General features: G+C 31.8%; 2 protein-coding genes across 3 annotated transcripts in view; one reads left to right on the plus strand and one right to left on the minus strand.

The window, feature by feature from the left end:
- Window positions 1–3,541: 3,541 nt before the first annotated feature.
- LOC110993327 (PRADC1-like protein) lies at window positions 3,542–5,905 on the minus strand. Its single transcript, XM_022259539.2, has 5 exons — window positions 5,529–5,905; window positions 5,318–5,454; window positions 5,105–5,220; window positions 4,743–4,868; window positions 3,542–4,455 (listed from the first exon to the last, which is right to left on the minus strand). The coding sequence occupies exons 1-5, from the start codon at window positions 5,614–5,616 to the stop codon at window positions 4,284–4,286; spliced, it is 639 nt and encodes a 212-aa protein (XP_022115231.1). The 5' UTR covers window positions 5,617–5,905; the 3' UTR covers window positions 3,542–4,283.
- Window positions 5,906–10,675: 4,770 nt separating this feature from the next.
- Window positions 10,676–19,790, plus strand: part of LOC110993269 (endoribonuclease Dicer) — a 39,234-nt gene continuing 30,119 nt past the window's right edge. The window contains exons 1-12 of one of the 2 annotated variants that reach the window (XM_045634701.1): window positions 10,676–10,790; window positions 11,120–11,235; window positions 11,306–11,433; window positions 13,089–13,199; window positions 13,344–13,518; window positions 13,745–13,871; window positions 14,698–14,884; window positions 15,473–15,651; window positions 15,948–16,072; window positions 17,207–17,423; window positions 17,593–17,711; window positions 18,941–19,053. In XM_045634701.1, coding sequence (XP_045490657.1) covers window positions 11,139–11,235; window positions 11,306–11,433; window positions 13,089–13,199; window positions 13,344–13,518; window positions 13,745–13,871; window positions 14,698–14,884; window positions 15,473–15,651; window positions 15,948–16,072; window positions 17,207–17,423; window positions 17,593–17,711; window positions 18,941–19,053 — 1,578 coding nt within the window. In that variant the 5' untranslated portion in view covers window positions 10,676–10,790; window positions 11,120–11,138. Of the gene's footprint in view, window positions 10,859–11,119; window positions 11,236–11,305; window positions 11,434–13,088; window positions 13,200–13,343; window positions 13,519–13,744; window positions 13,872–14,697; window positions 14,885–15,472; window positions 15,652–15,947; window positions 16,073–17,206; window positions 17,424–17,592; window positions 17,712–18,940; window positions 19,054–19,790 lie in introns of both variants that reach the window. The other variant, XM_045634700.1, reaches the window with a different exon arrangement.

Consider the following 19,790-nt stretch of genomic DNA (forward strand, 5'->3'; position numbering starts at 1 on the left):
ACGGCATAATGTAGAAAGTTGTCAATACTTTTCTTGTTTTTCGAAGTAATCTCCGTTCCACAGTCCACTCTACATATCGCATTTGATGGAACCACTGAGGAAAGCAGTGGGCCCATTCTTCCTTAGGGCTTTCTGATTCTTCTATGGCATTTTCGTACGCTTTCCCCGCATCTTCAGGGCTCGTAAAGGTCGAGGTATTCGACCTCGTATTTTATCTTTAGTTCTTAGGAATAAATTTAAGTCGCAGAGCATCAGGTAAGGACTAGATAGGAGTGGATGACTCATTATCTCGACACCTGCCATAGTCAAATATTCAACAATCCGTTTTGTGGAATGCGCTGAAGCATTGTCGTGGTGAAGGAGAATCCTGCTTCGAGGGCTCTGCTTTTGTTCTGGTCGTCGTGTAAAGTATGGGGAATTCATCTGGTATAAAGCTTCCTGACGCCCAAATGTTTGTGTAATATTTTTGGAACTTGACTCATGACAATGCCTAGGCTTGCCCGTATCTGCTGATATGTAACTCTCTGGTCTTCCTCTATCATGCGTCGCACAGCACTGATGTTATCTTCAGTAGCAGTCCAAGCCTAAACTGGTTAAACCAATTGAAGCACGAGATGGGGCTTCATTAAGATATGCTAATCGCAGCCAATAATTGCTTTGTTGTTGAGTAAGCCCACAACGAAAGTCATAATAAATCATTAACCGAAAAATTTCTTGCGTAAGGTTCTCAAGAGTTGGTTTTCAAGAGTTTTTTCGCCAATTCACAAAAACAATAACAAATGAATGCAAAATACTTCATTAGGTTACCAAAGAGTTCTAAAATTGAAATTCAAAAAAGTTTTCATTTTAAATATTTCTAACTGGCCAGTTCTAAACATTTTCAGTGCTACCCACGTATATACATTATATATACTATTGTAAACGTAAACCCGTTTATTTCACTATCCAACAAAAAATTAAATGTATTATATATATATACATCTTTTTCATATTAATCGTCACTTACTTCAATACCATTGACTGGAACCACTTAAAAGACAGCTTCTGCCAGATTTCTCTAGCCACGGCTTTCTTTCTCCATTAGCTTCCCGCTAACGGTGCTATATCTGATATCAACCTTTTTCTAGGGCACACTCTTCTTCATCCACCTGGTCCTTTCCATATGGTTGTCTTTACGTCCATATTTATATGTTGCATCTTGCCAAATACCCCGTATAGAGAATAAATAATTATTACAATTTTATGTTACAAATAAATAAATTTATCGACTTCCGCTTTGGTAAATAGGTACTTATGCTCATTTAAGGTGCACTTATTTAAATAACTATCTATGCGCATACGCAATGAACCCGCATGTTTTTTGTTCATTATTGATCATTGCTTACATGTTTTTATGTTATCTACCTGGTAACAAAGCATTACATTCGATTTTCTTAAAAAATAACTAAATTAAAAGAGAAACATTGTATATCCACTAACTGTTTTCAGCAGACAGCATAGCTAGAAACATAGAGAGAAGTAGGTAAGGATGCAATCATCACCCTTGCATCGAATGTGCGAATAAAACACAATTTTCGTTAGTAGGTATGTCGTTGTCATCCCACTACGAAAAAGATGTACGATGTAGCGATGATATCTTTAATATACATATATATTATATTAATAGAACATTATAATGCTTCATTAACAGATCACCGACATTTTTGTAGCGTATTCATATACGTAGTGTATGTAAAACGGAGCGTAATTTCAATACCAGGCAAAGAAATATTCTTCAGTCTTTTTTCATATTGAAAAGCACAGATGGCTAATTAAGTACTTCTCATTAGTAAATTAACACTTAAACTAGTCTCCCTAAAATTATTACTATAACATGAACACTTATAAACAATTACACAGTAGTGATTTTGATATCCACACAATACATTCAACCTGATTCTGGAAATTGTATGTAACAATTTTATGCTGTAGGTCTTTATATATAAAGTACCTATGTATTGTAAATGCCAGCATAAATAGTCAGGAGAATCGTTGACATTTTAAGCATAGTTAATTTTATGGAATAAAAACGGTTTCTTATATAAGCTTATTATTCCTTCTTGGGGTCTTGTTAAAACTAAAAAACAATGATTTAGAAGAAAAAAATAGCTTAAAAAATATATATATATAAAACACTTCGAATTGTACCTGTCTTAGTTAAACGCGTAAATTATATAGTGAATCTTTTACACAATTTAGCTATTGACTTCACGTAAAAAACAATTGAGATTTGCTCTGTATTCACATATTGTTTTGTGAGATTTGCTTAATATTTATTACTCGTATAAAGTATAAGTACTACCCTGTTTCCCTAAAATCAGATTTCACATTGCCATTTAAGAGTATTCCGACTTACATACTCTACTTGTAATAGATGGAGCGTTCGTAAAGTCGAAACGAGGATTGCTGAATTTTTTATGCACTTGGCCGACCGCCGCCGAGACGACATTGCATACTGATGTAACTTTACGCTACAATTTGTAGCTTTTCATTATACATATTTTTAGACTATACTCATAATTACAATGAAAAATAAGCATAATTATGATTTGTTATTGCCCAATTATCAATTTTCCAAAATTTTACTATGTATATAATTAAAGAACATCTAAATAATGAAACATCCAAATCATAAACAGAAAACACACTATTTCGCCAACTGTAATGATGCTGGTCCACCCAATAACCCACCGAAACAATTAAGAAAATAGCAGTGCCCTTGCACCAGGATCGTTGCAAGTAGATAACATATTTTTCACCATAGTCCCATAAAATGGCATATAATTAAAGCATTAATGGAATAACACAAGGCGAGTTCTAGGAATCATATCGTAATAGCTCAGTCGCATGATGTTGAACAAACACACGCAAATGTTGGTTCCATCGCTATTGATTCTTTCTATTTACACAGTTTGTTGTTTGTAAAGAGAAAATATATATCAAATTACTTCGATTAAAAAAAGTTTTTTAAATATCGCGTGAACTAGTCCACCATTAATACTCGTAGTTTACTTGCATAGTTCGATCTATAGATAATTTATTAATTCTTTTAATTTGGATCCATAAAAATACTATCTCAATGGCAAGTGGATTATTGCCTAAATTAGTCTTACAACTGAACGTTATAGTATCTGCTCGATTAATAAGACGTAATTAAGTGATAAGGTTCGCCTTCGGTCTGAAGCGCTCCAATACCAACTCTAAAGAAAGAAAGACCGGAAGAGTGGATGCGATTTATATTCTAGTAGGAACTGTTGGCCGAAATTTTCATTTAATGTTATCCGTCAATTTCTATATTAAAGACTTACTCTACTTTCTGAATTGTTTTTTTCTGAATTCAACAGTCTCTTGGTTGAATAACTGATACTGAGTTGGGTTTATGGCTAAGGTGAAAAAAAAAAAATTGTAATTTTCAAACAATTTATATTAACAAACCACACAATATATACAATAATAAGAATGTTTAAACATAATAAATTATAATTCACACAAATAAAATAAATGTAATATTATTTTACAGCCGCACAAGGCACATTTTTGAATTTTATAAATATAGAAAATTCAATATTTAGTTCCACTTAATGCATTTAAATCTATTTTAACTGCCAAAACATCCTTGTAAGACTATAAAATAGTTTTTTACTTAAGGGGTCATTTAACTAAAACCATATTATTATATTAACTTAAGATTATACATAAATTGACAGGACTAGAATTTCTAGGGTACCCATTCCCAGAAACATTTTAAATTCAAGTCAATTTTAACATACATAAATTAATAGGTAGTTGTTATTAGTCAATTTCAATTTATATTTATCAACGTCAAGTCATCTTTTAAGATAAAATTAACAAACAACTCTTAATGGCAAATTTAACCTTGGATTTTCATTCTATGTATTAAAATGTTTTCATTGAATGGACTTGTATGGTATCTTTGAAATTAAATAGAGTTCATATATGAGATTCCAGTTGTTTTATATATTTATATTAACAATAGAAAATAATTAAAATTACTTATACACAGCATTCATATAAAATGTCAACAAACTTTTATTTTAAGCTTATTGTCCATAGAGAAGAAATAAAAAGTGAGGAAATAAACAAGTGCCTAATTACTTCAGATATCTAATGATAGACTTATTTTACATAATATTAAGCCATGAATCAATTGGATGAAGAAGTATATTTTTGTTACAATATATACTAAATAAAGATAAAATTAATTAAAATTATTGACATCAAATTTACCAAGTTATCCAGGGCGGTTGGTTCATTTTATTTATTGGGACATAAGTCATGTTAACCGGCAGGTTTATTATAGCATACTTCATATGTAACTTTTTAAGTGCTCTTAAAATAGTAGCTCCATTACGACCTAATAGAAAAGCTGCTGGTATATTTACATCTATGTCCATTCTGAAAATAGGTAAAAACTTTCAACATTTCATTTGAAAACAAACCTTACTAGTTTACTAATAAACAAATTGTACAGTGGAACAAGAATTCTAAAAAACTATTCTGACAATCAAATTTTACAATTAATTTTCTCCAAAAGACTTGATCATAGATTCTTTCACAACACAAAAAATATTGAAAGATTTAAGTATCTGACCATAATATTAAAAAAGCAGCAGACTATCAGTTTGTTAGATATAGCCTCTGTTAAATACTAAAGAACTTTACTACAACTGTATTATACTTACTTATCATCCACCATTTCTATTAGATGATCCAATGGATCATCCCATTTGTTAACAGACTCTGTTATAATAATAGCCCTTGCGCCTGCTTGCTGAGCCTTGGCAGTTTTAAAAACAAAAGAGCAATCACTAAAAAAAACTTTTATTTTATTTTAGTCCACTTTTTTATAAACAATTTGTCGTCACAAGAGAACAGAGGTTTTTTTAAAGAATAATAGATGAAAGTCAGAAAAGAAACAGAAACGGACCAAAGAGTAAGGCTAAATTGAACAAAAAATAAATGCGTATTCAACTCCAATTCCATATTCCATTCCATACTAAGCATTACATTTTTTATAAATGATTAAGTATTGTATCATACCTACCCTCTCTCAGCTAAAGCAATATTTCCAGTGACATCTTCTTGATTGTGAAGATCAGAACAACTGTTTATAGGTATAGTTGGTACTAATCTTGCCTTCTTCATGTGAAAGCTACCATTCTGAAAAAAATGCCTGTTCTTTAAATATTTGTATTAGATTAATAGATAATGTTAAAATTTAATGCACAAATATTAATAACAGAAATATTAAACTTACAAAAGTTGCACCAAAATCTTTGGCAGGTCGTATTCTATATGAGTAACGCAACTCTTGAGGATCTAGTATCTCAAAAAATATATCTCCGGCTATGACATCAGCCGACGACGACCCGTCATAAAAATGTAAATCATTTGCTGAAAATAATCAGTCATATATGTATAATACACGTTTCTGGCAGAAAAAAGATTATGGTCAAGTAGTAACTTACCTCCAGGTAAAACTGGCTTTATATTTAGCAATGCAAAAACAATTACTAAAATAAAATTTGTACTTTTGTACGTCTTTATAGAACACATTATTTTTCGTAAATTATATTAACTTAATAACTAAATACATTGCTTAGAATAATAATAGTTTATAGGTTATCCTATTTTTATTGTACATTGCCAATTATTTACCTATAGAAAAAAATGGACCATTTAACTTTTAAAGAAATTGTTTCTAATTCATTCATTGATAACATAATGTCCTCATTTCTATAGAGTTTAGGTTATATTCACAGATTAGTTATTAGTATTTACTATTTCGTAAATTTTACTTTTTTTGGTTATTGGATACATCATACAAGTAACAATACTCAAAACCAGTGTTACCAACTCGAATTTAATCGAGTACGAGTAGGTAGATACAATTTCAAAAGTAGGTAGTTTCCAACATCTTCAATTCGAAAAGTAGGTAGATCTACCAACTGTAATTTCGAGTTTTATATAAAATCACAATTACATGCTGTGCATTGAAAGAATTTGTTTCCTTTAGTACTAGGTTTAATCCAACCTGCATATTCTGGTTCTTTTTCCCAGAATTTTGAATATTTTTGATCATAATGAAATTTTCTCAATTTTCGTGGAGGAAAATTTTCATCATTTTCAATTTAATGTTTAGATAGACTAATAGTACTAAAATACTTTATTCAATAACATTAAACGCTGCGCTTTATATATCAAAATACATAGTAAGTTCATGATCATGAGAGTCTTGAAGTTAGTCATTAGTCGAAACTGGCAATAAATAAGCCGAGGTTTCATGGCTGATGTATATCGATATCTTCAATTGTCAAGAACGCAAAAGCGCACTTTTAACTTTTTGTGTCCATAAAAGAAAATTAAACAATATAAAAATTAAATTAAAAAAATTTATAAACAAAAAGTTGGTAGATAAGGTAGTAGATTTAAAAAAAATCTTAAAAGTTGGTAGATCTACCTAAAAGTTGGTAAAGTTGGGAGGGAAAAAAAATTATACGGGCCACAGATTTAAGAAGACTGCAGATTGCAAATGAGCGAGATATAGGTTATCTATGTTGCAAACGAAAACGCCCTGTGCCCAAAAAGTGCGAGATATGTGCTCGTATTTTAAGCGTATTACTCTCAGTTCAATCCTGAACTTTGAGTTTTAAATATGTATTTTAACAAAGTCAACATGAATGATTTTATCACTATTCAACTTCTAGAAAAAGGAGGTAGAATAAGACTTAGCGAATAAACCAAGGAACACATTAAACCCTAATAATTACTATTATTAATTAGTTAATTTACATAGGTTGGCATTATCTATAATTTATTTATATCTATATATCTATTATTAATATAGAAATAAAATTTGGAGCAGTACTTACTTTTTTTAAAGAATTATTTAATGCGTGTACATATTAAGTACTCACACTCTTTACTACACTGTTTATTTTTATAATAAATGTTTCTTTAGAAAATCCTTGGTTACTTTTGAAGTGAAACTTCTTTAGAATCGATGTGATTTCACACCGGATGCAACGGAAAAAGCGACAGTAAAAAGAGACAGAAACATATATTCATAAGACTTAACGTGGGAGAAAATGAAATAGATAGAGAAACTTCTTTAGAATCGTAATTTCAAACCGGATGTAATGGAAAAAGCGGCAGTAAAAAGAGACAGAAACATATATTCATAAGATTTAACGTGGGAGAAAATGAGATAGGAGGCATTATACAGCCTCTTTTTCAATTAATCTAATTTCGAACTTTCGTTGTTTTAGTTTTTGTCAAATTAAAGATTATATTAAACCTATAAATTAAAATATATCATTAAAATATACTGTTTTTAATAAAAAGTTTAATACATTTAGAAATTAAAAAATGTTTGATTTATATATGATTAATTATAAAAACTTTGTTTTTGAAGGTTTCACTTCTACGGTATAAGTGTGGTAGAATCTACCACGTGTGAATTGCACATATCTTTTTGTTTTTTATTGGTTTTATTTATTCCGCACGAAGATTGCGCAGCACCTACATCATATTTTACAGCATTCGTCATATTACTTACGTTCTTATATTGGTTTTGGGTAAAATCAAGTAGGTGTAACTTAAATCCGTTTTCATTAAATGTCTATCTTCTTAAGACTAAGTATTAAAAACCAAATACTTTATTAAGCTTAATAATATGACGATATTTCTTCTTTTCATTTCAATTGTCAGTAATGAATATGTCTGAGCAAAATCATAATTTATTACTTAAAGCCAGAAATAAACTGACCAAAATTTCTTGAATATCTTAAAGTTTCATTAAAAGTTTCAAAAATAACTAAATTTACTTTAACTTATATTATGCAACGACCAACTGTTATAGCATCTAGCATCAGCATAATATGTTTAGTGAGTTTACGACCACAACATTTTTAAGGTGATAATTTTGATGACTCTTATAGTTAAAAATTAAAATAGTTTGACCGTGTTAAACGTTTTTTTTATTTAAAGTTCCTTAGAAATTTACCACAATTTAAGTGCTTATTACACTATGCGATATTCAGACTGTCTTAGTAAGACTGTCTTAAAATCTAATTAGCAAGCTCGCTATCACACTGGACTGAATACCGCATGCTAACTCATTTGTACTCATTTGCAAAGCGTACGTAGTCGGTGACGGATGTCGCCATGTGAGTTAAGAAACTACCTTAGAGTAGGAGTTGCCGAGTTTGAATGACTATTAAAATGTTATATTAGCAATTTATATTATTATATGTAATTTAATAGATACTCCATACATTCAATATGGCAATAAAAATGGCATGTCTCGGTACAAATCAAGAACAGAACCAGGCTGGCACACTTTATTATGTTGTCATTAGAGAATCGCAGAAAATTTATTTAAATTTATTGACACATCGTTTGCAGCTAAGATATTCTATAACAAGATTGATTGTCCGAACCTTCTTTCTAAATTTAAGATTCATGTTTGTTTTTACCAATGTATCAGTGTGTCGAGCGTTGGCTAACTTTATCTATAAAAAATAAAAAACATTCCAAAGTACTTTTTTTCTTGCGAACACGCCATGGTGCACGCGGCCACAGAAAACAAACATGTACAAACGTCTTTGCTCTGCGACTGCCGCGCGCTGACTGAATTTAGCGTGCTAAGTCTTATTACACTACACGATATTCAGCAAGTAAGCCAGTAAGCACCGCCGAACCCATTCGGTCGGTCTAATTAGACAGGCTAACTGGCTAACTCTTATTACACTAGGCTGAATCTTAGTAAGACTGTCTGAATATCGCGTGGTGTAATAAGCCTTTATGCGATATTCAGACTGGCTTAGTAAGACTGTCTTAAAATCTAATTAGCAAGCTCGCTATTACACTAGACTGAATATCGCATGCTAACTCATTTTTACTCATTTGCAAAGCGTACGTAGTCGGTGACGGATGTCGCCATGTGACTTAAGAAACTACCTTAGAGTAGGAGCTGCCGAGTTTGAATGACTATTAAAATGTTATATTAGTAATTTACATTATTATATGTAATTTAATAGATACTCCATACATTCAATATGGCAATAAAAATGGCTTGTCTCGGTACAAATCAAGAACAGAACCAGGCTGGCACACTTTAGTATGTTGTCATTAGAGAATCGCAGAAAATTTATTAAAATTTATTGACACATCGTTTGCAGCTAAGATATTCTATAATAAGATTGATTGTCCGAACCTTCTTTCTAAATTTAAGATTCATGTTTGTTTTTACCAATGTATCAGTGTGTCGAGCGTAACTTTATCTATAAAAAATAAAAAACATTCCAAAGTACTTTTTTTTCCTGCGAACACGCCATGGTGCACGCGGCCACAGAAAACAAACATGTACAAACGTCTTTGCTCTGCGACTGCCGCGCGCTGACTGAATGATTTAGCGTGCTAAGTCTTATTACACTACACGATATTCAGCAAGTATGCCAGTAAGCACCGCCGAACCCATTCGGTCGGTCTAATTAGACAGGCTAACTGGCTAACTCTTATTACACTAGGCTGAATCTTAGTAAGACTGTCTGAATATCGCGTGGTGTAATAAGCCTTTTAGCACGCTAAATCATTCAGTCAGCGCGCGGCAGTCGCAGAGCAAAGACGTTTGTACATGTTTGTTTTCTGTGGCCGCGTGCACCATGGCGTGTTCGCAAGAAAAAAAAGTACTTTGGAATGTTTTTTATTTTTTATAGATAAAGTTAGCCAACGCTCGACACACTGATACATTGGTAAAAACAAACATGAATCTTAAATTTAGAAAGAAGGTTCGGACAATCAATCTTATTATAGAATATCTTAGCTGCAAACGATGTGTCAATAAATTTAAATAAATTTTCTGCGATTCTCTAATGACAACATACTGAAGTGTGCCAGCCTGGTTCTGTTCTTGATTTGTACCGAGACATGCCATTTTTATTGCCATATTGAATGTATGGAGTATCTATTAAATTACATATAATAATATAAATTACTAATATAACATTTTAATAGTCATTCAAACTCGGCAGCTCCTACTCTAAGGTAGTTTCTTAAGTCACATGGCGACATCCGTCACCGACTACGTACGCTTTGCAAATGAGTAAAAATGAGTTAGCATGCGGTATTCAGTCTAGTGTAATAGCGAGCTTGCTAATTAGATTTTAAGACAGTCTTACTAAGTCAGTCTGAATATCGCATAGTGTAATAAGCCTCATAGTGTAATAAGCCTCTAAGTATTGAGAAAAAAGTTTGTAAGGGGTACTTGTTACTACTAATAATAGATAATAGAATAAACAAAACCAACTAAAGTTTGCCACGTGGTGTACGGTGTTTTTAAAGTAAAGGGTTTAGCCCAACAATAGACAAAATGTATCTTCTTATGATAACGTTTCATTGAACGCTATTTTCATATAAACTATATTACTAATTTAAATAAACATTCAAAATAAACAACTATAAACTTCTTACGAATGAAAAATATTTATTTGGATTTATTGAATAGTATTAAACATATTATTTTTTTTAATTAAAAAGGCGGATTTGTTAGTACACATAAACGAGATTGAAATTTAGCATTGTGTAAAATGGAACGAAAAAACATAACAAATTGGAAAATGTCAAAACAAATACAAATCGAGTACAAGCAAATCTCAATTCTCAATTTCTCATTATTAATCTTGTAAAGCGTGAGCCACCAGTCGGTGGCCGGTGCGAGGAAAATAATTGTGAGTTGTTGCAATTAAAACATTTTAGTTGTTTGTACAATTAAAAAATTATATATTAATTTATAAAAGTAAGTTGGAATGATGAGAATGAAGTTCCATGAAATGTTTTTTAAATTCTATATAGTTTCATTTTAAGTTTGTTAACTCATTAGTGTATTATGATTTATGACCAAATGCGTGGGTGTGTATTTGACAATTATTTCTTTATTTTACCCATTCAAGACAAATTTAAAACAAAAGTTATCTGATGTAATACACGACAGTTATAACTCATTAGAACTGTGCTCATTAAGCTATAAATTAAATTATAATGTACTTGTATGTTTTAGTTACAATTTACAGAACATAATGGATTCTCCATCTAAAAAGTTTCAACCAAGATTATACCAAGTTCAACTTGAAGAAATATGTGTAAATAAAAATACAATTATATATTTACCTACAGGTATGTGAATCGTGAAATGTAAAATTATTTTCACTTTACATGTTAATAAAGAAAATTAATAAAACTTTAGGTTCAGGAAAAACATTTATTGCCGGACGTCTTATTAAGAGATTTATGAATCAGATAAAAAAACCATGGGGTGAAGGTGGTAAAAGAACATTCTTTCTTGTCAACACAGTGCCATTGGTCAACCAACAGGTAATCTATTTATTCTCATATAATAATATGATTTATGATTGATGATGATGATGAGGGTGCGTGTTGACCGTGAAACAACTCATATTGTGCCCCTAATTCTTTGTATTTATAAAATCATACAAGTATTGATATTGCTTCAAAAGTAGACAAAGTGCTATAATATCACGAGATAAAAAAATGTAAATATTATCCTGCCCAGAAACATTGTAAAAGCATAAGTAATTTCCAAAATCGCTTATATTATTGCAAGTGACATTCGTAGGAAAAATAATGTTGAAAAGAATACCCTAAAGTGCAGGAATTGTGCAGTGCTCAACATATAAGCAAAGAACAACACACACACCTCACCACATGCACACCTTGAAGCAAGGTGCCAGGAATATCGATATCCCCTACCTGGCATTTGTCGACAACAGCTTTCGACTGTTTGGAGTACCCATGCATTTGGAGAGCACTAAAAAACCAAGGCATTGAAGGGAAATACATTAGACTCATCGGAAATGTCTATAGCCAGTGTTTGGCTAGGATCAAGCTGTGGTTATACTAACCATGATTGAAGAACTGGCAACAAAAAGCAAAGAATTGGTTTTAACAATAAACAAATCAAAAACAAAAGCCATGACAAACAGAACACCCAGATACTAGTATCCTAGAGAACGAAAACCTAGAATATGTGACAACCTATGTATACTTGGGACAGCTTATTTCCATAACAGAACAAGCCCAGCAGGAAATAGAGAGAAGAACCTCAAATGCCTGGAAAAGATTCTAGTCTTTAAAACACATCACATCCCAAAGAAAAAGTGTACTCACTAAGGATCAAAAGGAGAATCTGCAACCCCTGCATCTTACATATCCTAACGTATGGCTGCGAAACCTGGACCACTAAGCAATTCACAAGTCAAAAGCTTGTCACTTGCCAGAGAAGTATGGAGCATACTAGGTTACACACTATATCAAAGGAAAAGCTCCGAAGGATCACCAACTGGGAAGATGCAATGACCAGAGCCAAAAGGCTTAAATGGAGATTGACAGGACACCTGTTCAGAGGCCAGTGAGCAAAATGTTCGAAAAAAGTCACTCAATAGGACACCTCGCTATACAATACCAAGCAAAGGAGAGGAAGACTATGTGCTGATGGGGGCTGATGACTTTATAAAAGCTACTGGTCCTCTGTGGCAAAGACTTGCCAGGGATAGGATGCACTGGAAACAGCTGGAGGAGGCCTTTGTACCACAGAGGCAAGCAAGAGGACAGCTGTGCAAGAAAACCTTTTTTATATAAATATATATATATATATGTAAACTTTCTCTCGTATAAGTTGAAATAAAGGGTTTGAAATTTGAATAATATGATTGGTTAGTTGATAAGTATATTTCCTTTGTATTATAAAAAATATTAGTAATTAGTTTGTCTAGTAGTTAAGAACTATATTTATTTAAAAACAATCCATTAAACATCATTCAATTATATTGCAGTATAAATAATAAAATATATGTTTGGTGTGATCAGCTTATTAAATATTCCTTGTTAGGACTAGGTGTCTAGCAAGGCCATAACAATATACAAAACAACATAGATTTATATTTGATAGACAGTTTAAATGGCCTGCCAAAGCCTGTTTTAACAATGTTTCTATTATAATTTTTTTTCAGAAACATGTGATTGAAGAAATGTGTCCAGTGACTGTGGGAGCCTACAGTGGAGAGGATCTACTTGATTATTGGAACAAAAGTAAATGGGACTCTGAGCTTGCTCAATATCAAGTACGTATATAATGTCTTTATCTTGTTATGGTGAAAGCCAAAATGTGTTTGCATTATGAATTTGTATAATAATGTAATTTGTAAACTAAGTGTGAGAAACGCAACTGTCTGTGGCGTTAGTAATTTTAAAAAATATAATTTTAGGTGATTATAATGACGTCTCAAATATTACATGATATGCTCACACACAAGTACATCACGCTTGAGGATATAAATTTAATAATTTTTGATGAATGCCACCAAGCTGTTGATGAACATCCAATGAGGTTAATAATGAGGCATTTTGAAGGGTTACATGGAGAACTACCAAGAGTAATAGGTATGTTATGAAGTCTGGGTAGCATTTACAGCATGAGAATATGTCATACAATTTTGTCGACTTTGCTAATACAGAAAAAACTTTGAATTTCGTAATTTCTGGGTTTTTTTAATTATCTAAGAAAAAAGTATTTGAATCTGACAAGTCGGAATCTCGCATTGAATACACTAACCGCTAGAAAAAATAAGGCAATTAATACAGTCGATCTTAAAAACCCCACTTATAGGTTTAACAGCGACATTGCTAAATTGTAATGTTACGTTACACAAAGTTGAGGAAACACTTCGGGAACTTGAAAAGACATTTCGAGCGACAATAGCCACAGTTCATGAAAATATACAAGAGATCTTTAAGTGAGTATATATATTTATTAATTATATCTGACTACAACCTCTGAAGAATTTATCCAAGTTAGTGCCGCAGTTTGAGTGTGAAAAGAGATGTGAATTTTGATTTAAAAAAAATTTAGCTAAAGAATACACGTGTGTGAAGTTGTAACTATGTTCCTTAATTGAGTTAGAAGTATAAATAGGGGGAACAAAATAAAATATTTTACAAGACATTTTTTAATTAATTCAGTAATATTTACACAAAAACAAATATGTATATCGTAAACACATTCTGTTATTGTGGGCGTCTATAAAATCAGTAAATTCAATTTAATTTTGCCCCTACAACCAATCTACAATATTGACAAGTAAAACTCTGAATTTTAAATACAATTTCGTAAAACCGGTAATATCGTAGCCAAATAGTTGCTTGGTGAAAAATTTGTAACTACACCATATTATTATAAAACTTAATTAGCCTATTATAGCATCAATGCTGAGCAGTGTTGGCCTAATGGCTTCAGCGTGTAACTCTCGAATCTGAGGTCGTAGGTTCGATCACCGGCTGTGCACCAATGGAATTTCTTTCTATGTGCGTATTTAACATTTGCTCGAACGGTGAAAGAAAACATCGTGAGGAAACCGACATGTCTTACACCCAAAAAGGCAACGACGTGTGTCAGGCACTGAAGGCTGATCACCTGTTTGCCTATTAGGTTTAAAAGAAATGATCATGAAACAGATTCAGAAATCTGAGGCCAAGACCTAAAGAGGTTGAAGCGCCACTGATTTATTATTTCTTTTAGCATCAATACTCGCCTCGTTTTGCCTAAACGTCTCATTTTTTTAGTCACTCGACGAATCCGCAAGAAATATTAAAGAGCTATTACCCATCGTCCACTACTTCAGCCAAGACGGAGGCCAAAAAACTTTTAATGAGTCTGATGAATTTAATCTATAACTTTAAATTACCAGTAGTGCAAAAAAATGTCCAATTGCACCACGGACAACGGGACATATCTTCTAATCCTAAAAAGGTCCGTATTAATCTTTTTCATAAGTACAAGTCTATAGAGTTTTTGTTGAAGTTCCCAAACAGACAAGGCAAGATAGAAACCTAGGTTAAATGGGCAATAGCCCCGCCCCGCTGCTAGCCTTTTTCGATGAAGTGACAGCTATTTGTGTCTTAGTTTGTTTTCTTAAAATAATTTAATTAAGATTTGAGTGTACTTCTTTTTAATATGATGTTATCAATTCAATAACAGGCCGACTTACTTGAACTAACACAATGAACAAATGGACATTTTGAGATATGACCTCTATTTCCGAATAGATAACAAATGATGTACATAACTGTAACGTTTTATCAGTCGAGCTTCTAGCACTTCCTACAATGGATGATAACAGTTACTAGTCACGTCATATTCTACGTTACGCCGATCGCTTAATATACGCAACTTCTCGACATCAGGCACTAATTAATATTCATCTCTTACTGTCACATTTTATTCTATGGCCGTAAATCATACTTACTACTACTTTAGGCTGTAGCCTTATTAGGCTGATTCTGTTATTATGAATGGTTGATATTTAATGATTGTTAGGTTTTGAATATATTATTTTAGATTCAACGGGAGGTGGCGAATATGGTGCAATCCATTATATTTCATATCGACGAATTGGGTGCGTACGGCGGGACCATATGCATTATTGCGTACACGATATTGCTCGAACGGCTAAAACGACGAGCAGTTTCCGAAGAAGAACAATTATTATACACCTTTACTATAACGGGCTGCACAGAGTAAATACTACCTTTTACTAGCTTCTAAAGAGATTTCAGATATTTTGTGTTAAAGTTGTGTGTGAAACTGCATGACAAGATTTTGAATTGGGCATTGAAATTTATCTCATGCAAAAAGAACGCTACATCTTTGTTCGATAACTGCGATGTTCAAATGGAATACGTATTGTAATATATACAATGTATTACTTTTCTTAGTACGATGCGAGATTAGAAAAAAATAATTTTATTGTAATATTTTGTAATTCACTATAATGATGGTAGTTCATTACGAACTTAAAATTATGAATTTTCAGAGCAAAAATCGTATTATTAGACGAAATGGATAACGAAAAGGGCTATGCGAAGATTATTAAGCACTCATCGCCTAAAATTCAAGTTTTGTTAAATATTTTGAAAGAATATAAACCGACCCAAGATGGTAAGAATGATTTTGAAATATTCCTTTGTAAAACATCACGCACCACTTTAGTACAGTACAAAATACAAACAGTTAGTTTTTTTTATAAAGAAGATGAATGCGTTCGATTGTGTTTAGTCAAATGGATGTAATATGACATAGTGCAGTAAACGAGAGATCTGGTGGCACAACATTGTGACCGCCAAGTCGACCAAATAAAGCCGCACAATACCATTGTTTTCTTAAAGCATTTCATGCCTTTTTCGACCCTTAAAACTTCACTGTGGATAAGATTAGTACAAGCACAATGTTTGGTAATTTAGGTTTTTAATATAGAAAAATTGAGTTTTTTTATTTTTTTTATGGAACAGGGGGCAAACGGGTAGGAGGCTCACCTGATCTTAAGTGATACCGCCGCCCATGGACACTCGATGCTAGAAGCTCGGTTGCGTTGCCGGCCTTTTAAGCATTTGTACGCTCTTTTTAGTTGCCAGTATTGTATGATATGTTCAAATAAAAAAGTTTCTTTGAAGCTAGGTAACAACTGACTTTAATGGTTTGAAGCTTATAACTAACATACAATTAAGAGTAGTGGGGTTACAACGCTAACAAAAAATAATTTGGCTTATCTAAATTTTCACAAATCTTAATGACACTTACTACTTACACTACAGCATATACATATTTGTTTACATTTTGTTGTTCGCTTCTAATTATTATTACCTAAAATATATATACCCCCCGAGACCTAGTGTTTTACAAGTAAATGTAAAAAAATGTGTTATTATGGAATATAAGATGCAAGTATATATAGTAAAAATTGTGCTATGAGTCAATGAACCGTGACAAGCACAATAATTATTATTTGTAAGTCGTAGTTTAAATTGTAGCTACTCACTTTGTGTAATATTTGGATTTTAAAGGAGAGAGATTTTTTATCTTCATAAAACTTTCCGACCTGCTAACATTTGAAAAAATGTGTTATATGTAACATTTATTTTTGTAAGTTAACCTATAAAAATGAAAAATGCTGTAAACTGAAACATGTAAATTGTCAATTTATTTACTTTAAATAAATGTCAATTCGCATGCCTATAAAGTAAATATTTGTAAACGTGGCCGAATATTAGTTATGTATGGCATTATTTTTTTCAGGTAAACCATTATCTGCAATCATATTTACACAGCAAAGGTTCACTTCGAAGATTTTATACAATTTACTTAAATCCGTAAAAATATCAAATCCCAAAGAATTCGATTATCTTAAACACGATTTTATTGTGGGTTTTAACGTGAACCCCTATAATAATACGAGAGAACAGTATTATACAAAGAAACTCAGTCATCAGGCGTTGCTGAAATTCAAAAATGGGTATGTGTAACTTATGTTTTTGTGTGATTTGAAACAAGTCAATAACTACATAAACTACTTCAAAACTGTTTAATATATAAGAATTATAATCATATTAAAACGCATACAAAATGTGGTTTAATTGTAAATATAAGGTTAAGTTACGCATTTATAAGCAATTTCTATACAGGGATTTGAACTGCCTAATATCTACCCGGGTGATAGAAGAGGGTGTTGATATACCACAATGCTCCCTGGTAGTGCGATTTGACCTGCCGCTCGACTATCGCTCATATGTACAGAGCAAAGGTAATTTAAAATGACTTCCTGATTCCTTGTTTATACTAATATAATGAAAAAAAAACTGTATAATTGTCCTACATATAATACGTATATAAAACGTCCTACTTATTATTAGATTGAAATCCTACATTATCCTACTAATCTATAGAATATTTTCAAAAAACATCTGTATGAAAAGTTCGATAATGTAACTCAAGGTGTGAAAAAATACGCTTCGTACGTTGGTAATAAATAGAGCAAAGGGATGTACTACAGTTTTATAGAAGACATCAATATCTAAAAATAAGTCCTACGTCAGTCACACAATAATGTTGGCAACATTATTGTGTGACTGACGTAAAGAAATACCAAGTTGAGATCTACCCTTTTCCATACAGAAGATTTGTAATTTTTATTTGTTCATAACGCACGCCATACCTTTGATAGAAATTATTGGTAAGAAATTTATTTATTTATTGAAATAGGTTAATCAACTGGCAACAGTAAAATCAATAATAAAAAAATTCTAAAAATAAATTATGTTTGCTGAGACGTCTGAGGTCCATTATGAGAGTACATCGTTTCCGTTTCTTCCCAAATCGCTAGTATCCGACCATTTTCTATCACGTGACACCGACGCCAGCGCCTACGAACTAACTTTTTACCGCGCTAAAGCAAGCCGCCAGAATCTATTGATAAAGATACGTCATCTTTGTCAAAACATTGCAATTGCTGTCTGTAAGTAAGAGAAGTGGAAGGGATCAATTTCAGAGATTTAGTAGGTTAAAAATAATTTTTCATATAAATGTAACAATCTGTGGATAGAATCGCGATGTATGTCGCTGTGTGTAATATATTATGATTTAGTGTTGTGTTTGTGATATTACATACACATAAGAAATACCAATCTATACAAATGTTGTAAATAAAAGATTTGTATGTAAGTATGTTTGTAACGAAATGGCTCAAAAAGTAACGGACTGATTTTAAAAATTATTTCACGACTTAATGCTACATCATCACTGATTAATAAAGGCTATTTTGAAGAAAACATAAGGATCTCCTAAAACTACAATAATGTTACCCAAGGTGTAAAAGAATGCCTATAAAATATCTTTTATCATGCACTGCAAAAACTATTAATGATAGAAATAAAATGTTCCACTATATTCATGTTATTACCTACAAAGTGTTTAAAAATTTATAAACGTTTCATTAACGTTATTTTTTTTAGATTGATGTTTATGTATTTATAGGTCGCGCACGGAACCGGGAATCAAAATATATCATGATGGTGGATGACTCACAAAGAGAAAAGTTTCTATGTAAATATTCTGGGTTTCAGAAATTAGAAAGTTGCCTTCAACAGGTCAGTTTAAGTCTGAAAATACGTAGGCGATCTAGTTATAAACGCTACCTTGTAAGATACCAATGTTTTATAGGCTGGCCATTTCCGCTTGAGCTTTGTCAAGGTTCAACAAAGCTTATCCGGAGCTAGATATATTCGTTAATGGGATGATAGGTTTTAGAGAAAGCTTTGTTGGGTGCCTTTCTCGAACCTAATTCGCTGTTTTGTTGATGATTTTTTTTCTGCTATAAGTAGGAACAATTTCTGGTAATTTATTGTGTCCTTATCTTATAAATGTTTTATTTGTATTTTTTTAATTCCTTTTTTAAACTTATGTTTACCATTCTTGTCATATATTTTAGATGTAAGATTTTGTAAAATAATCAGTAGAATTAGAATTATGTATGATGTCGGAAAATCAATAAATAAATAAGCTATTACATTATTTTGTGTTTTTGCGGTAGCCGATTTTAATTACATAAGTAAATATTATTTTATTTATCGGCTTCAGAAGTATATATTCCGCGAAAATACCCTCTGTAGATTTATCCAAACGTTAGTTTAAATACTTTATGTCTCTATGTTCAACATAAACTACAGAACTTATGAACAGATATTTTTGTTTTTAGACAGATCTTAGTAATGTCATATTAGGCATTTATGTGTAAGTTATAGTAATAATTAGTCGCTAAATTTCAAATACATTGATAGGTTTTTACTTCTTATTGTATGTATGTATGTAGGGACTCCGTTTCCGC

This window comes from Pieris rapae, chromosome 3 (genome assembly GCF_905147795.1).
Source record: "Pieris rapae chromosome 3, ilPieRapa1.1, whole genome shotgun sequence".
NCBI classification, from domain to species: Eukaryota; Metazoa; Arthropoda; class Insecta; order Lepidoptera; family Pieridae; genus Pieris; species Pieris rapae.

What these genes read in the sequence shown, in the direction of transcription:
- LOC110993327 (XM_022259539.2), bottom strand. Translation starts at nt 5,616, where the DNA reads ATGTGTTCTATAAAGACGTACAAAAGTACAAATTTTATTTTAGTAATT. An exon ending in AAAGCCAGTTTTACCTGGAG is followed by an intron (nt 5,455 to 5,528) that starts GTAAGTTACTAC and finishes GATTATTTTCAG; the next exon opens with CAAATGATTTACATTTTTAT. An exon ending in ATAGAAATGGTGGATGATAA is followed by an intron (nt 4,456 to 4,742) that starts GTAAGTATAATA and finishes ACCTATTTTCAG; the next exon opens with AATGGACATAGATGTAAATA.